The 18,358-nt window shown below is 57.0% G+C and overlaps 1 protein-coding gene across 1 annotated transcript; it reads left to right on the top strand.

The window, feature by feature from the left end:
* Positions 1 to 7,036: 7,036 nt before the first annotated feature.
* LOC142025976 (antigen WC1.1-like) lies at positions 7,037 to 16,092 on the top strand. The gene is given in 12 exon segments (XM_075018725.1): positions 7,037 to 7,265; positions 7,268 to 7,741; positions 9,203 to 9,508; positions 9,735 to 10,052; positions 10,608 to 10,934; positions 11,022 to 11,336; positions 11,694 to 12,008; positions 12,471 to 12,533; positions 12,622 to 12,936; positions 13,341 to 13,376; positions 13,664 to 13,801; positions 15,965 to 16,092. Coding segments are annotated over 12 exon segments (2,964 nt in total).
* Positions 16,093 to 18,358: the final 2,266 nt, after the last annotated feature.

The raw sequence follows: 18,358 nt of genomic DNA, 5'->3' as shown, positions 1-18,358 counted from the left end.
TGGGGTAGGCCTGGCCTCCCTACCGGCAAAAGCAGGGTAGACCAGGCCTCCCTAATCGCGCAGGCAGAGTAGACATGGCCTCCCGACTGGCGCCGGTGGGGTAGACATGGTCTCCCTACCTGAGCAGGCAGGGTAGACTTGGCCTCTGTAATGGTTTGGGTGGGGCAGACTAGGCCTCTGTAACCGTGCTGGTGGAGTAGACCTGGCTTCCCTACCCACGTGGGTCAGGTAGACCAAGCCTCCATAACCGCGCTGGTGGGGTAGACAAGCCCACACTAGCAGCGCCGGTGGGGTAGACCTGGCCTCCCTAACTGCACGGGCGGGGTACTCCTGGCCTCCCTACTGGCGCCGGTGGGGTAGAACTGACCTCACTGCTGTGCTGATGGGGTAGACCTGGCCTCCCTAGCCGAGTGGGCAAGGTAGACCTGGTCGCCCTACCCGACCAGGTGGGGTAGACCTGGCTTCCTTACCCACGCGGGCGGGGTAGACCAGAACTCCCTACCGGCAAGGGCGGGGTAGACATGGTCTCCCTACCCAAGTGGGAGGGGTAGACCTGGACTCCCTACTGGCACCCGTGGTGTAGACCAGGCCTCCGTAACTGCACGGGTGGGGTAGACCTGGCCTCCCTAACTGCACGGCAGGGTAGACCAGGCCTCCCTAATTGTGCGGTGGGGTAGACCTTGCCTCTCTATCGGCACCGGCAGGGTCGACCGGGCCTCCCTAATCACGTGGGCGGGGTAGAACTGGCCTCCCTACCCACGCAGGCAGGGTAGACCAGGCCTCCCTACCTGAAAAGGCAGGGTAAATCTGGCCTCCCTAAACGTACAGGCATGGTAGACCTGGCCTCCCTGCTGCACCGGTGGTGTTCACCTAGCCTGCCTACCTGCGTGGCACAAGTAGGCCTGGCCTCCCTAACTGTGCGGGCAGGGTAGACTTGGCATGCCTACTGGCACAGGCGGGGTAGACCAGGCCTACCTGCTGTCAAGGGTGGGCTAGACCTAGCCTCCCAAACTGCGCAGGCGGGGTAGACCTGGCCTCTCGACTGTCGCCGGTGGGGTAGATCAGGCCTCACTACTCGAGGGGTGGGGTACACATGCCCAACCTACCCAAACAGGTTGGGTAGACCTGGCCTCCCTACCGGTTCCGGTGGGGTAGACATAGTCTCCCTACCCAAGCAGGCGGGATAGACCTGGCCGCTCTAACTGTGCTGGTAGGGTAGACCTGGCCACCTTACCCATGAGAGTGGAGTAGACCAGGCCTACCTACCCAAGCGATCAGGGTAGACCTGGCCACCCTACCTGCGCCTGTCGGGTAGACCTGGCCTCCCTAACAGCGTGAGCGGGGTACACCTGGCCTCCCTACCCATGCAGGCGTGGTAGACCTGGCCTGCCTGCTGCACCGTTGGGGTAGACCTGGACTCTCTACCGTCGCTGTTGGAGTAGACCTGGCCTCCCCGCCCGCACAGGCCGGGTAGACCAGGCCTCCGTAACCACGCAGTCGGGGTAGATCTGACCTCCCTACCAGCAAGGGCAAGGTAGACATGGCCACCCTACCTGCAAGGGCGGGGTAGACCTGGCCTCCCTGCTGCACCGGTGGGGTAAACCTGGCCTCCCTAACTGGACAGGCGGGGTAGACATGGTATCCCTAACAGCACGGGCAGGGTAGACCTGGCCTTCCTAACCGCGCAGCGGGGTAGAACTATCCTCCTTGCCAGCGCCGGGGGGTAAACAGGCCTCCCTAGCCAAGCAGGTGGGGTAGACCAGGCCTTCCTAATTGTGCTAGCGGGGTAGACCTGGCCTACCTACCAGCGATGTGGGGTAGACCTGTCCTCCCTAACCGCGTGGGTGGGATAGACCTGGCCTCCCTAGCCGAGTGGGCAGGGTAGACCAGGCCTCCCTACCAGCAAGGGTAGGTTAGACATGGCCTCCATAGCCAAGTGAACGGGGTAGACCTGGCCTCCCTACCGGCGCTGGTGGAGTATACCTGGCCTCCCTGGTGCACTGGTGGGGTAGACCTGCCCTCCCTAAACACGCCAGTGGGGTAGAACTGTGTCGTGGTTTAACCCCAGCCAGCAACTAAGCACCATGCAGCCGCTCACTCACTTCCCCCCATCCAGTGGAATGGGGGAGAAAATCAGGAAAAAGAAGCAAAACCTGCAGGTTGAGATTAGAACAGTTTAATAGAACAGAAAAGAAGAAACTAATAATGATAATGATAACTCTAATAAAATGACAAGACCAGTAATGAAAGAATTGGAATGTACAAATGATGCGCAGGGCAATTGCTCACCACCTGCCGACCAAGACCCAGCTAGTCCCCTGAGCGGCGATTCGCCGCCCCCCCTTCCCAGTTCCTATACTAGATGGGACGTCACATGGTATGGCATACCCTGTTGGCCAGTTTGGGTCAGGTGCCCTGGCTGTGTCCTGTGCCAAATTCTTGTGCCCCTCCAGCTTTCTCACTGGCTGGGCATGAGAAGCTGAAAAATCCTTGACTTTAGTCTAAACACTACTTAGAAACAACTGAAAACATCAGTGTTATCAACATTCTTCGCATACTGAACACAAAACATAGCACTGTACATGCTACTAGGAAGACGATTAACTCTATCCCAGCTGAAGCGGGACAAGCAAGCGAGGTGATACATAGCAGAACTTTAAAAAACAGGGCAACAACTCTAAGAACACATAAATCAACATAGTGACCAGCAACTATTAGACCAATATAATGAATGCTTATAACAGATTTGCTTTAACAAGCTCTGGTCAGGTTTGTCATTATCTCAAACCTTCGTGCCCCACGTTGGGTGCCAAAAAGAACTGTCGTGGTTTAACCCCAGCCAGCAACTAACTCTACCCCAGCTGAAACCAGGACACTGTCATACCCACATGTTCTCATGCAGCTCTGTGATTGGCTGCCTGCCTGCTTTGAAGAAGGAAGTGCTCAGATATCAAAATACATACTTGTACTACAATATACACATTTTTGGTTTCATATACATATATATCAGTGAGTGTACAAATACGTATACACATTTTTTATGTAATTATGAATAGATACTGTATTTTAAACAGTTATACCTCTCTATAGGCATATATATATGTATACGTTTAAATGTATATGTATTTTTGTATATAAAAAACATGTATAAATCTGAAGAAATTAAATATTTATAGCCATTATAACATAGGTATAAAATGGATAAAACCTTTAATAAGAGCTAATGGAATGAACAATTAGAGTTTAAATGTGAACAGAAAGACAAACACAAGGGTGGGTCAAGGTCCCCCACTTTACCAGGCTGCAGAAGAAGTCCAGACATGTCTGGGTTGGGGGGAAGTTGAAGAGGGTGGGGAGGAAACAGACAAGGTGGAACATGCCCGAGGGCTATGGCCCCCTCCTAGGCGGTCACCGAGGAGCCCCCAGTGCAAATCCTGTTAACATATCAAGAAGCGTCCAATCCCGTGAACCAGACTAGGAGGACCCCACAGCCCAGCCCAGCCCAGCAGGATGGCCATGCATGGTTACTGGGGCAGACTCTGAGCTTTCCTCGGTGCTGCAAGACACAGGCAATGCCATCTGCAAACATGGAAAAGCAGGACAAAGTGCCAACTTCAGAAGAATACGTGCTTGGGGGCTATACAGAAAAGACCCAAACAGGATCTCAAAAGAGACCATGTGGACGAGAGGAACTAGCCAGTGAGCCCAGGAACTGCAAAGTGGCTTTCGAGGTTCCAAGCAGAGAGGGAGGGTTGTAGTGGGGAACTCTCTTTCCCCATGGTTGTGGGGGATTTCACAGCTACCTGTAAGACCACTGTGGGGTGCAGACTGGTGCTATACACATTTCCTTGTCCTTAGGCTGATAACCTGATTAAATGTTTCAAACAGCTCTGGCTGACTGAGAGAGGGGAGAGGTCAGGAGTGTGCTGGCACTTGTGCAGGTCCACCTGAGCCACACCAGCCAAATCCAGTATGCTGTGTGTACGTCCTGTCAAAGGATGGGGAAGGGGGTGGTGATGGTGGAGGTGAATGTTTTGAATCCTGTAGGACCTGAGCAGGATGTACACGGGAGGGAACAAGGTGTGAAGATTGTACTGGGTCTGGCTGGGATGGCGTTAGTTTTCTTGTTAGCAGCCCCTATGGTGCCAAGCTTTGCCTTGGTGGTCAAAAGAGTGTTGACTGATAACACACTGACATTGTAGCTACTGCTGAGCAGCACTTGCACTGCATCAAGGCCTTCTCTGTTTCTCACTCTGCCCTGACAGCGAGGAGGCTGGAGCTGACCCCAATGGACCAAAGGGATATTCCACACCATATGACGTCATAGTCAGTTATAGGACTAGGGGAGTGATGGGTGTAGAAGATGTAATGCAGTTATTAAACTGTCTTTATCTAGACCCATGAGATTTGTTTTCTTGCTTTTGTCCTTCCACTTTCCTTCCCCATCCCCCTGGTGGGGAGTGAGCAAGTGACTGGGTGGGGGCTGCCACATGGGGTGACCCCACCAGACAAGCACATAGAACATAGGTTGGTATGGGCTTGTGAGGTCAGTGGTGCCTGAGGAGATCATAGGCTGGGAGCTGGCAGGTGGCTTGTGTAAGTGTTTGTGAGATTACTGATACCTGAGTAGCTGATAGGCCAAGAGTAGGGGCGTGGCTTGTGTCAGAGCTTGTGAGGTCACTTGTGCCTTTGCGTCTCACAGGCAAGCAGATAGCAAGTAGGTGGCTATGTGGTGGCCAGCTCACTGGTGCCTGAGTAGCTGATAGGTAAGAGGGAGTGTCATGGTTTAACCCCAGCCAGCAGCTAAGCAACACACAGCCGCTCGCTCACTCACTCCCCCCCACACCCAGTGGGATGAGGGAAAAATTCGGCAAAAGAAGTAAAACTCGTGGGTTGAGATAAGAACAGCTTAATAGAACAGAAAAGAAGAAACTAATAATGATAATGATAACACTAATAAAGCTGATAGGGCAGGAGCAGGGATCTCGCATTGTACTGGTTTTGGCTGGGATAGAAGTAACTTTTTTTTTAGTAAAATAGTGAGCTAGCAACTGTGTGGAACTTAGCTGCCAGCTGGGGTTAAACTGCGACAGGTATGTGTAGGTTGTTTTGAGGTCACTGGTGCCTAGAGAGCTGATAGGTCAGGACCTGGCACATAGCTTGGGCAGGTGCTTCTGGTGTCACCAAAATAACATTCAGACCACAACCAAACATGGCTTTTTGGAAGAACCATCGTTAGCAGAAGTCCATCCACGGCGCCCACACGTGTGGCACTGTAGCTCAGGCACATGCAGTGGTGGCAGTAGGAGGGGTGTGCAGTGACCGTCAGTATAAATCATGAGCATGCAGTGGTGGCCGTGGGAGGATGGCAGTGTTCATGCCACCAATGGCACCTCATGGCTGCGGGGCTCGGTGCAGAGCGGCCGTGTGCTGTCACAAGGGCATCAGAGGGGACGGGATCCGCCCGGCCCCGTGTCTGCGAGGCCGAAGGAGCAGCCCCTGCAGCCCTGGCTGGAGCAGTCGGGGTAGGGGTAGCTCGGGGGCACCGCAGGGATGTGCCTGGGCACGGCACCAGGAAGAAACCACAGACTTCCTCCGGAGCGTGGGGAGCTCTGCGAGGTCACGTGGGCTGTGGTTTGTGCACCTGCAGGCTGCAGCTCCCGAGCCACCCGCGGGGAATAACGGCCCCTCGGTGACATGCCGAGAGTCAGGGACACATTTGAGCCTCTGGGCTGCATGTCTGCTGCTGGGCAGGGACATGTCCCAGCTCCGTCTCCGGCTTCTGCGAGGGACCCACCATGGGGCTCTCCGGGGAGGGACGAATGAGTCGGCACTCGTGGAATGGAGCTCTTCCCCTGGCCAAGGACCTTTCCCAGCTGCTGCTCCCAGTATAGCGATGTCTGAAGCAGGGGCAGGGGCTGTTTTCTTCCTTCCTGACACAGCCCCCGGTGCAGTCTCAGCCCTGTGATTCCCATGGCACAGGGGTGGCTGGACACTCGCACCTGGGGCTCTTGGATGTGCCCGGTGCAGGAGATGCTCAGTGCTCCTAGTCCACATGGCACAGTTCAGGGGGTGAAAAACCTGTTCCCCCCCCACAACTGGCCCTGTCTTGTGTCGGCCTCCCACCACAATGACGTGACACCTGTAGCGGAGCCATCTCTCATATATGGTCATGAATGGTGCTGGAGAAGTTCATTGGAGGGCTGGGCTGTGTCGGAGGGGAGATGGTTCCCGATAATGTCTAAAAAGGTGCTGCTGCTTCAATTGGCTCCTCCTGTAGCTGGGCTGGCATCTGCAGAGATATATAACCCTCCCATTGCTGTTGTCCCCGTGAGTTCCCGGGAGCCGTGACAGGGAGTGGGGTGCAGCAGGGCTGCGCCGGCAGGGCAGGACTCTCAGGATGGGGACAGAGGGACTGGTGTTCCCGCAGGTGCTGTGGCTGCTCCTCTGGGTCCAGCTGTGCAGGGGTAAGTGCTGCCTCCCTTGTCCCACAGCCCAGGGCCAGCAGGTACCAGTGTGGTCATTGGGATTTGTCTGGGAATGGGGTTTCTTTGCAGGTGCTACGGAGATGAGGGGCAGAAGGTGCTCAGGTCCATGGACCCTGTGCCTTTCCCTGTGCCCATCTGGGTGGGTTGGCAAGAATAGCTCCTTTTCCAGGGCTCCAGTGTTCAGGGCAGCCTGTTCCTGGCTCGATTTATAGACACCCTGTCCTGGGGTACCCCTTTGGGATCCCCTGTTCCCCAGCACTGTACCTCTGGAGCTGGTGGTGGCCTAGCTGGTGATGGCAGCACTCAGAGATGCCCAGGGCACTGCGGAGCTCTAGGGTACCTTGGAGGGTTTGTGTGCTGCTCACTGCCCCTTTGGTTCAGGGGCCCCCTGACCCCATGAGAGCGGTTTGGACTCCACAGAGAGAAGGGGACCGGGGTATCTACAGTAGAGAAATATCCTTCCTGGGGAGCTTGGCCCAGGGCATGGACTGGGCTGATACCAGGGGTGAGGAACGTGAAAAGCCCTGGGGTGGGGGTGGGTTTGGATGATGCTGAGGCAGGTGCAGGCTGGTGCTGGAAGCTGCAGGCCTGGGTACAAGCAGCTGTTGAGGGGGTGCTGGGCTTGGGAGTAGAGGGTGCCCAGTGCAGCGCTGGGCAGTGTGGGGGTGGGTGTGGGTGGGGGGCAGGTGGCTGTTGGGGTGGGAAGAGCTGCCTTGTGCAGTGGGATGGTGAGTGACCCAGCTGGTCTGGAACTGGGCACCCACAGCCTTGTGCAGTCCATGGGGATAGAAGGGACCCCTCCACTGATCTGGGGACAGCCTGGAGGGGAGAGGGCTCCTACCCCAGTACATGTGATTTGGCCCAGGTAGGGGGTTCCCCCAGACCTGCAGTGCTGGGGTTTGGCACTCTCCTGACCCATCCCATGCTGGTGTTTGAAGGTGCTGTGGAGGTGAGGCTGGCAGATGGCAGCAGTCGCTGTGCTGGGAGAGTGGAGGTGAAACACAATGGCGAGTGGGGGACTGTATGTGATGACGACTGGAGCATGAACAATGCGGCAGTGGTTTGTAAGCAGCTGGGCTGTGGGTCTGCTGTTGAAGCTCCTCAGTATGGACACTTTGGGGCAGGATCTGGTCCCATTTGGATGGATAATGTTGGCTGTAAAGGCACCGAGTCTTCCCTGTCTGACTGCAGACACAGAGGATGGGGTGAACATAACTGTGACCACAGTGAGGATGCTGGAGTGATCTGTTCAGGTAAGGGGACAGCCTGCTGCCTACCTCTGGATCTGGGATGGGGGAAGGGACTGTGGCTGTGCCCTCAGGGAGCAACAAGTGGACACTGGAGTACAGCCAAGTGATGCTGGTCTAACTGCCAAGCTGGGACTGTCATTGCTGATGTCCCCAGTCCTTGGGGAGGGCCCAGAGGGATCCTACCCCAGGGTGATCTGACCTTGCCAGAGTGTCTCAGTCACCCTCAGTCAGTGTCTTGGACTGCAGATGAATCCTCCATCCCTTCCCCGGGGTGTCCATTGGGCTTCATCGATCTCCACCCATTCTGCCAGTTTGCAGCCAACTATGCTGAGGGTCCCTGTGCTGGAAACACCCAGGGGCACTTACTCGGCACTCCACGCCTTGGAGGAACAGCATGAGATGGCTGATCCTCCTGGGTCATTCCCCTTTGTAGACATGGTTACCTCACCTGAATCAAATGGGCTTTTCAGAGAGGATGAGTGCTGGGCCCTGGAGAATGGAGCAGGGTGGCCACAAAGCCCTTCGCTGCCTGTGCCCAGGGCTTGGCTGTGTGGACCAGCATTTGCAAGGGTTAGGGGCTTGGCAGCTGCTTGACCCTGGCTGCTCCCTCCTGCATCACCACAGTCACAGGCTGGCACTGGGATATATCCCTGGGGCTGTGACAGCCCTGTAGGGGCATAGCCGCATGTAGGCAGCACTGACCCACTGCCCAAGCCCTCCTGCCTGCCCATGGTTCCCCACACTGCCCCATGACACAGGGTCTTTGGCAGCAGTTACTGACCCTCCTCTGTGCCTGCTGTTCTCGGAGAGCTGGCATGGGCCCAGTGGGAGTCTCCTGCCCCTCTGTCTCGCCATCCATCTGGGTTGTGAACACCTCCAGGCAGAGCACTGTGTCCCTGGCTGAGGACACCCTCCCCACGAGCAGACGTCAGAGGGATGTTCACAGGCACCAGGCATGATAGCAGCTGCCCCGTTTCCGTGCTCTGTAACATCTTCCACCTAAAATGAACCTTCCAACACCCCAGGAACACCCCTGGGATCAGAGGGTGCTTCTGGTTGCATCAGGGTGATGGTCCTGCCTGGCCCCAAGCTGTACAGGGGCTGAGCAGGCTGCAGCAGTCATTATCATCTGGGCCAGTTCTCCTGGATCCAAACTGCTCACACTACTGCAGTGCTGGAGGGACCATACCAGGCAACACAGGGAACCTTGTGTGCAGCAGTTTGTCTGAGCAGTACCTGTGGCTGTGAGTCTGTGACAGACATGCACCCTCAAGTGCTCTGATGGTGTAGAGATGGGGTGCGTGGGGGTCTGGATGTGCCTGTGTCAGCAACACTCCCCCAACAACTTCCTCTGGGATGTGCAATGCGGAGTTTGGTCACAGCTTGCTGGGAGGTGATGTAGGGCATGGGCATTTCACTGTCAGAGGGCTCTGGGAACTCCCAGGTTTTATGTTTTTTTTCCAGGATTTGTCCGGCTGGTGGAAGGGAAGAGCCACTGCTCAGGACGTGTGGAGATCCATGACGGGGACCAGTGGAAAACTGTTTGTGATTCACATTTTAGTCCCAAAGCTGCTGATGTGGTCTGCAGGGATTTGCAGTGCGGCGTGGCCCTGCCTGTCGCTGGGCCAGCTCACTTTGGAGAAGGGGTCAGTCCCATCTGGGATGGAGAGCTGCAGTGTGTGGGGAATGAATCCCGCCTCATGTTCTGCCGCAGAGGGTCCTCCAGGGACCAGGCCTGCACCCACGCGAACAGCGCTGTTGTCACCTGCACACGTAAGGACTCAGGGAGGTGTTGAACACCAGGGCTGTGCCAGGGGTTGGGGAACAGAGCAAGGACCGTGCTGGGCCAGGTGTGAGGACAGGAGGGATGATAGGATTTTTTGCAGCATGAAAATAGTGCAGAAGGAGAAGAAAGGCATGCTGTCCCTCTGGACTCTCTGCCTGCTACTGCGGGTACACAAGCACCAATCCACCCTCTCTCCTCCTCCTCTGTCCCCACAATACACAGGATTCAGGCTGGTGAACGGCAGCACAGCGTGTGCAGGGAGGGTAGAGGTCCAGGTGTCAGGGACCTGGGGGAGCCTCTGTGCCTCCCACTGGGATCTCTCGGATGCCCACGTTCTCTGTCATCAACTCAACTGTGGGTTTGCTGAGTCCATTCCTGGAGGAGAGCATTTTGGGAGAGGGACTGGCCCTGTCTGGAGAGACTCATTCCACTGTGACGGGACAGAATCCCACCTGGGACAGTGCCCAGTGATCACCCTGGGAGCCTCACCATGCTCCCACGGGAACAACGCTGCTGTCGTTTGCTCAGGTGAGTGCTGGAAAAATGCTGCATTAACTCCATTTGCCCTTTGTGTGTGATGTGGCCACGCAAACCAGGGATCCCACGACAGTGCAAGGCTGAATTTCTCCCTGGAGAAACCCTGGCTTCCCCAGGAGCCATCTGCAGGGCTTTGCCTGCTTAGAGTGACAGCTCTACTTTGGGAGAGCTGAGGGATGAACGGAGGCAGGCATCTGCCCCCAGGGCAGTGGCTTAGGTCCTAGGACCACCACCAGGCCAGGGCTCCTCCATTCTCCTACTGTGGGACAAGCCCAGAGCAGGGATGCAGGGCTGTGCTCCACCTTTCTGGCTGCAGAAAACTGCATCCCATCCCCAGAGAGAGCTTTGCAGAGCCCCATCCCACCACCCAGGCAGCAGGTGCCTGGGTGCCCCCAACAGCATCAGACCTGAGTGTGAGCTGCAGAGAGGGCCCGGGTTTTGCCCTCACTTCTCATCAGCAAAAGGCTCAATCTTGTCATGTTTGGTCAGAAAATCCCCCCTCGCCCTGCTCCCTAAAGGGAGCTGTGGCATCTCTGCTCTCCCCAGGCTCAGCCGGCTTTGCATCCCTGCGGCTGGTGGGTGGAGGGAGCCGGTGCGACGGGCGAGTGGAAATCTTCCAGAATGGGACGTGGGGCAGAGTCCTGGATGACCAGTGGGACTTGCAGGAGGCCAGCGTGGTGTGCCGGCAGCTGCGGTGCGGAGAGGCAGGGACAGCCTACAACCCCCCGAAGCCTCAGAGAGGGATGGGTCCCGTGGGGCTGCGAGGGGTCCAGTGTGCAGGGCACGAGGCCAACCTGGCCCTCTGCAACACCTCCCTGCCCAAGAGTGCACCGGCGGCTGGGGTTGCAGAGGACGTGGGAGTCATTTGCTGGGGTGAGCGGCGCTGCACGGGCCCCCCCAGGTGATGGGGTGGGTGGGCAGCCGGCCCCTGACAGCAACTGGGGTTTCTGCCCACTACAGGGAGCCGGAGGGTCCGGCTGGTGAACGGGTCTGGGCGCTGTGCTGGGATAGTGGAGGTCTACTACCAGGGCATCTGGGGGACTGTCTGTGACGATGGCTGGGACCTGTCTGATGCCGCCGTCGTTTGCCACCAGCTGGGCTGTGGAGGGGCAGTGGAGGCAGTCGGCTCCGCTCAGTTCGGGGCAGGCTCCGGGCAGATCTGGCTGGGTGGCATGAACTGCTCTGGCTCCGAAGCTGCTCTCTGGGACTGTCCTGCCAGGCCCTGGGGGCAGCACGACTGCGGGCACAAAGAGGACGCGGGAGTCATCTGCTCAGGTCTGTGGTGGGAGCTGTAGTGGGAGCCTGGCTTTTGCAGAGGCCAGGACACAAGGAGAGACGGGCATGGCCAAGGCTGTCCCTGGCTGCCTCTGAGCTCCTGCCCAAGCATGTCCTGTGGACACCCGTGCACGGGTACCGTCAGTCCCACTGCGGGTCCCTGGGGATCTCAGTCGTCCCCAAGGGTTATCAGGAAGGGCAGGGGTGTCTGTCCATCAGGGACTTCTCTCTGCCCTTGGGTGCAAGGGGGACATGCTGGCCCTGGCCCTGCCCGGATAAGGGCCTGGGGGGTGCAGAAGTGTCCTGGCTCCCACTGCCCCAGACCAGCCTGTTCCCCCTTGGTGCCTTTCCTCCCAGAGTTGGTGGCCCTGAGGCTGGAAAACAGTGATGGCTGCTCCGGGCGCCTGCAGGTTTTCTACAACGGGACATGGGGCAGCATTTGCTCCAACTCGATGACTCTCGCCACGGTGTCTCCGGCATGCAAGGAGCTGGGCTGCGGGGATGGAGGATCCCTGGAAACACAGCTGCCTTTTGGAAGGGTGTCTGGCCCTACCTGGCTGGATTACGTGCAGTGCGGGGAGAAAACCAGCTCCTTCTGGCAGTGTCCCTCTGCTCCCTGGAACCCACAGTCATGTGAAGACCTGCGAGAGGAGACCCACATCACCTGCAATGGTAACTCTGAGCCACCTGGGCACCCCAGTATCACCCCAGCTCTTGTTCCCTGCTGGGTATGACCAAATGCAGAGGAGGAACTTGGAGGGGCTTTTCCTTTCCATGTCAGTCCCTTCTGCTGCTGGTGGCAGAAAAGTGATCAAAGCCACACACGTCCAGCAGCAGTTGCCAGCAGCACCTTGGGGAGGCAGAAGCATACCAGGTGAGGTCTCAGAAGAGACCAGACAGGGTTCAGGAGAGCCTCCCCTCCACAGACACGCTCCTGCTGCTCTGTTAAACAGGGACCTTTTGGGGCTGAGCAGTCGGGGTCCCCCCACAGTCCTGTGCGTGTCCCCTCAATGACCAGGGTTCAGTTGCTGCCGTGATCGAGATGGCAGAGGGAGGCACAAGCAGAGCTCAGCCCTGCTCTCTCCTGCACAATCTCCCAAACCAGCCCTTTCACCACAGTGTTTCCTTCTTCAGGGAGACGCCCAGAAACCCCCTCGATCCCGTTGTCCCCGTGCCCCAACTCCACGAGCTGCACAGGTAGGGAGCTGCTCGTCTGTGGATGCTTCTTGTCTGGCAGGGCTCTGCCTGCTGTCTCCATGCCACGGGAGGTCTTTGCCTTCTCCAGACAGGGAGAAGATTCGTGCCGTGGGAGGTGAGGACAGGTGCTCGGGCAGAGTGGAGGTCTGGCACCGTGGCTCTTGGGGGACGGTGTGCGACGACTCCTGGGACATGCGGGATGCCGAGGTGGCGTGCAGGCAGCTGGGCTGTGGCCCCGCGGTGTCTGCCCTGCATGAGGCTGCGTTTGGGGAGGGGACGGGCCCCATCTGGCTGGAGCAGGTGGAGTGCCGTGGGACAGAGCCGTCTCTGCAGGACTGCTGGGCCCGGCCTGGGGATGGCGGTGCTTGCCGGCACAAGGAAGATGCTGCTGTGAACTGCTCAGGTGAGTGGCAGGGCTGGGACCCCTTGCTCAGGGGGAAAGCCTTTTGCGCCCTTGGTCCTGGCATGGCCCGTAACCTCCCAAGAGGAAGAACATTTCTGCAGAGTGCAGGAGCCTGGTGCCAAGTGGGGAGCAGCCTCGGTGGAACTGGATGTCTTCTGGCCTTTGTCCATGGGGCCCTGCAGCCCCAGGGATATCCCCTGGGCTGCCTGTGCCATCCTGCCTGCCACCCGCAGCAGAGGCACTGAGCCCTATGCCAGCCTCTCTTTCTAGCACCGCAGGAGAGGCAATTTGGGTGGGATGTGTCAGGGACATCCACAGACACACACACGGTGTGTTGGGGGAGAGGCTCCCCGCTACCCGCACACCCACCCTCTCAGCCCAGCTCTCCTTTTCCTCCTCTGCAGCTACACCCAGGACAGCAGCAGTCCCACCCCGAGCAGGTAACTTGTCTTCCCCCTGCGGCTGGGTATCCCCAGGGCAAGACTGTGACCCACAGCTGGGTGGAAGGGGCTCCTTGCTGGGGTGTGAAACTCCCAGGAGAAGGCACTGGTCTGGTGGTGAGGGGGGTAGGGAAGGTTGTCATTTACTCATCGGGGTAGAAGCTTCTCCATCGCTCATCCCTGGGGCCCTCCACGCCCTTCTGCCTTGTGTGATGGGGGTCAGGAATGGTGCTTTTCCCACCTCACCCAGGCCTGGTGCTGGCCTTTCCATATTCTTGCCCACACAGATTCCCCCCGGGGCCGTCTGAGTGGCAGCGGGAGAGTCTCAGTGCCCATCATCATCTGCATCATCCTGGGGGCCCTTCTCTGCCTTCTCCTGGCCCTCCTGGCTGGGCAAGCACTAAGCATCAGGGCTGGGCGCAGAGGTTGGTCTTTCCACAGCGGTCCCAGGGGGAGATGATACCTCCGGGAAGGGCTGCAGGGTGTCAGTGAGGGGCACAGGCAGAGTTGGGGGCATGAGACCGTGTGCTGCCACCTGTCCGATGCACCACCCCATTGAGTGCCTGGCCATGGGGCACCAGCAGCAAGGGGTGGAGAGAGCCCAGAGGCGGGGGGAGGTAGCGATGGGGCGAGGAGAGAAATGGCAGAGCGGGGCTGGGAGAGATGTGAGCGGGGGGAGATGGCTAAGGCTGTCCATCTGGGAGACTGTGTGGTGGGTTGACCTTAGCTGGCAGCCAGATGCCCAGCGGCCAGATGCCTAGCCAGCCACTCTCTCACTCCTCCTCCTCAACAGTACAGAAAGAGAAAAAAGGAAAAAAATGCTGAATTGCTTGTTCTGAAATCAGGGACATCACTTCCCAATTAGTCATGAGCAAAACAGGCTCAACAGGAGGAAAATTAACTTATTTTATTACCAATTCAAATAGGGTTGGTGTCATGGTTTCAGCCCAGCTGATAACAAAGGACCACGCAGCCACTCGCTCACTCCTCCTGCCCCCCCTCCGGTGGGACTGGGAGGAGAATCAGAAAGGAGAAAAGAAAATAAATGGAATCTTGTGGGTTGAGATAAGGACAATTTACTGGGACAACACAAATAGAGTAGTTACAACAACAATGGAACTAATAAAAGAATATACTAATATGAGTGATGCACAGTGCAACTGCTCACCACCTGGAACCTGATGCTCTGCCACTTCCCCCACCAAAAGCTGAGAGGCCCCCACGCAGCCCATTCCCCATTTATATACTGAGCATGATGTCACATGGTATGGAATAGCTCCTTTGCTACTACAGATCAGCTGTCCTGGCTGTGCCCCCTCCCAGGTTCCTTTGAAAATTAATTCTGTCCCACCTGCAGGCAGGGCAGTTGGATAGCGAGAAGAAAAGTTAAATACTACAACAGCACCTCCCCTTTCCCCTTTTTTTCCCAGGCTCAGCTTCTTCCCCTGAGCGTCCCATTTCAGGATGGCTACAAGACAATACTGTGGCTGCTCCTTATCTCATCACCAAGGGAAACCACTCCCTGACAGGGAGTCCTCCTCTCTCTGGCATTCCTGCTTCCAGCCAGTTTAAACCCTTCTGCAGTTGGGACTTCTTGCCCTCCATGCCAGATAAATCCTTGGTCACAAATTACCACTGCTGAGCAGTCACTACCTGAATTTTCACTTTAGGTTTCCCAGAAATGGCACACCTTGCTGCAGTGCCTAGGATATGGCAGGACAGCGCTCAGGGTTTCTTTAGTGTGGAGGAGGACATGCTCCAGAGCAGGGCTTCTCTGCTGCACCCTCAGAGGGACAGGGCATGAGGCTGCCCTCTCCTGGGGATGGCTGCAGAGTGTGAAGGTGGGTGTGCAGCCAGGGGTGCCCAGGGCTGTCCTTCTGAGCAGGGTCCCTGCACCGTGGAGGGCTGTGTGCTGGGGCAGGGACTCTGCCGCCTGCCAGGGTCAGCACTCAGCCTGCCCAGGGATCTCTCCATGGCTCCATGGGGAGAAGCTGTGGGTGGACGGAGCAACCTGCTGGCAGAGCAAGGCAGGGTCTTTCTGCTGTTGAGAGGGTGCTGCCTAGGTCAGGGTTGCTCACAGCTCCAGATCACCCCAGGGCATGCCCAGGGGGACTTTTCCAGAAGCACATCAAGGCAGGGGCTACTTGGGAGGAAAGGTGCTTTCCGGGGTCTGTGCTCTCAGCTTCCTGCTGTGGTTGTGGGGGAAAATAGGAGATGTCGGTGTGTATGTCAGTGGGGGAAACCACTAGCAAATATCAAACCAAAGCAGGCAGCAAGTATAAAAAGAGGCCTGAGAGCCAGTTATTTCAGAGACCATAAGCCTGGACTGGATATTGGAGAGCCCTGAGAGTCTGTGAGTTGGCTACTGGATGGATACTGTGGCCCAAACCACCTCCTGGAGAAAGTGAGGGGTTTGGGGGGGTCAGGTACTGATAAAGCCATCGGTCTCGATATGGAAGGGAAGTTGCCCTTTATGTGAGAGAGCAGCAGGCGTGCATGGAGCACTGCTGAATAGGGACAGTTGGACAGTCTGCATGAGAGGCCAGAACAACATAAGCAACATTGTGGTGGGTGGCTGTGTGCTGCAGACCTCCTGAACAGGAAGGAAAAGCAGGTGAGGCCTTCTTCAGACAACTGGAAGAAGCCTCCTGTTTGCAGGCCCTGCTCCTCATGGCAGACTGAAATTGCCCTGAAATTTGCTGAAGGAGCAACATAGCGAGGTGAAAGCCATCCAGGAGGTGTTTGGAGTTCATTGACAGCATCCTCGTGGCAAGGGTGCCTGAGGAGCCAGTGAAGGGGAGTGTCCTGCAGGACGTCATCCTTGGAAACAAGGAAGAGCTGGTCAGGGGTGTAATAGTCAGGGGTGAGAAAGTAGAGTTGAGGTTCCTGAGAGGCAAAGAGCAGGACTTCAGGAGAGCAGGCTTTGGTCTGCCAAGGGACATCCTTTACAGAATCCCATGGGATATGGTCCTGCAGAGAAGAGGGGAGAGCTCTTTGATGGTCAAGGCTGTCCTCTTCAAGCACCAGAACAGTACACCCAGACAGGCAGGAAGTCAAGCAATCTTGCAGGAGGCTGGTATGGATGAGAAAGGACCTCCTGACAAAAATCAATATTCCGAGACTGGATACTAGGAAAAATTTCTTCACTGAAAAAGCCATCAATCATTGGAATAGGCTGCCTGGGGAAGTGGTTGATTCACCATCCTTGGAGTTATTTAAAACACATCTAGATGTGATGTGGCACTTAGGGCCATGGTTTAGTGGTGGACTTGGCAGGGTTAGGTTTATGGTTAGACTCAATGATCTTAAAGGTCTTTTACAACCTTGCTCCAGTGCAGTTTGTGCAAAACAGGTGCCTGCAGGGTGAGCTCCTGATGGGATCCATGCGGATGCAGGGTAGCTGTCAGCTGCTCACACACAAACACCTGGCAGCATTTGAGGTGCCAGGAGTGGTCAAAAACTTGTGTTTTGCAGACAAAAACGTGTCTTCAGGCTCTGATGGGGCATACTTGGGACACCCACAACTGCCTGAGTATCAGCTGTGGGGTTGTGGAGAGGGGTCCCTTGGTGACCTCAGATTACACCCACAGTTTAGGGCACTTGAGTGTCAGTTAGACTCACATTTCCATGGCAGCCACTGGTGTTTCAGCTGACCAAAAGGAAGCGTGCACCAGAAGGATGGTCAGACCCCTGTCTAGGCACCCCCCGCTGCACTCACTATTGCTCAGCTCACTGCAAAACTCAGACATGAGCACACCCCTGCATTGCAGGCAGTGATATAATGTCAAGGCTCTCTTCTAAATGGCATAAGAATGGCCTCTAGTGCCATGCCTGGCGCACCTAGTGCAATTGCATGCGCTGGCAAATATGTCACAGGACGTCCAGAAAAGCCATGTTCCACTGGAGACGGAGGTGGGAAAACACACCATGACCTTCCAAGAGGGCTGGTGCCATTTTGCCAGCACCTGAATGCCAGCATTATGGCAAGGTCCATCTTGCCTACAGCAAGGGGCACTGCATGATTGGGAGGCATATTGGAGGCCAGGTCTACCCTGCCCTTGCTGGTATGGAGGCCAGGTCTACCATGCCCGCATGGTTATGGAGGCCTGGTCTACCAGGTCCGCGCAGGTATAGAGGCCAGGTCTACCCCACCTTCGCGGTTAGGGAGGCCAAGTCTACCACACCCACACAGTTAGGGAGGCCAGGTGTACCCCACCCTTGCCGGTAGGGAGGCATGGTCTGCACCTCCTGTGTGGGTAGGGAGGCCAGGTCTACGCATCCCTTGCCTGTAGGGAGACTGGTTATACCCTGTCCACTCAGCTAGGGAGGCCACGTCTACCCCGCCCTTGCTGGCAGGGAGGCCAAGTCTACCACACCTGTGCAATTAGGGAGGCCATGTCTACCCCACCCTTGCTGGTAGGGAGGCCAGGTCTACCCCACCTGTATGTGTAGGGAGGCCTGGTCTACCCTGCTCGTGCCATTTGGGAGGCCAAATCTACCCCGCCCACTCTGGTAGGGAGACTAGGTCTAACCCACCTGCGCGGTTAGTGAGGCCTGGTCTACCCAGCCCACGTGGGTAAAGAGGCCAGGTCTATCCTAACCATGCTGTTAGGGAGGCCTTGTCTACACCACCGGCGCCTGCAGGGAGGCCTGGTCTACCCCAATGGCGCCGCTCGTTAGGCCAGGTCTATGCCGCTTGTATAGTTAGGGAGTCATGGTCTACCCCACTCTTGCCGGTAGGGACTCCTGGTCTACTCCACCCGCTCGGCTAGGGAGGCCAGGCCTACCCCGCCGGCGCCGGTACGTAGGCCAGGTCTACCCTGCCTCCTTGGTTAGGAAAGCCTGGTCTACCCCATCGGAACCGTTTAGGAGGCCAGGTCTACCTGGCCCACACGGTTACAGAGGCCACGTCTACCCTGCCCTTGCTGGTAGGGAGGCCTGGTGTACCCCGCCTGTACAGCAGGGATGCCATGTATACCGCA

Source organism: Buteo buteo, chromosome 31 (assembly GCF_964188355.1).
Source record: "Buteo buteo chromosome 31, bButBut1.hap1.1, whole genome shotgun sequence".
Lineage (NCBI taxonomy): Eukaryota > Metazoa > Chordata > Aves > Accipitriformes > Accipitridae > Buteo > Buteo buteo.
Note: the sequence above shows the minus strand (reverse complement) of the source record. Positions and strands in the feature narration are given on the sequence as shown.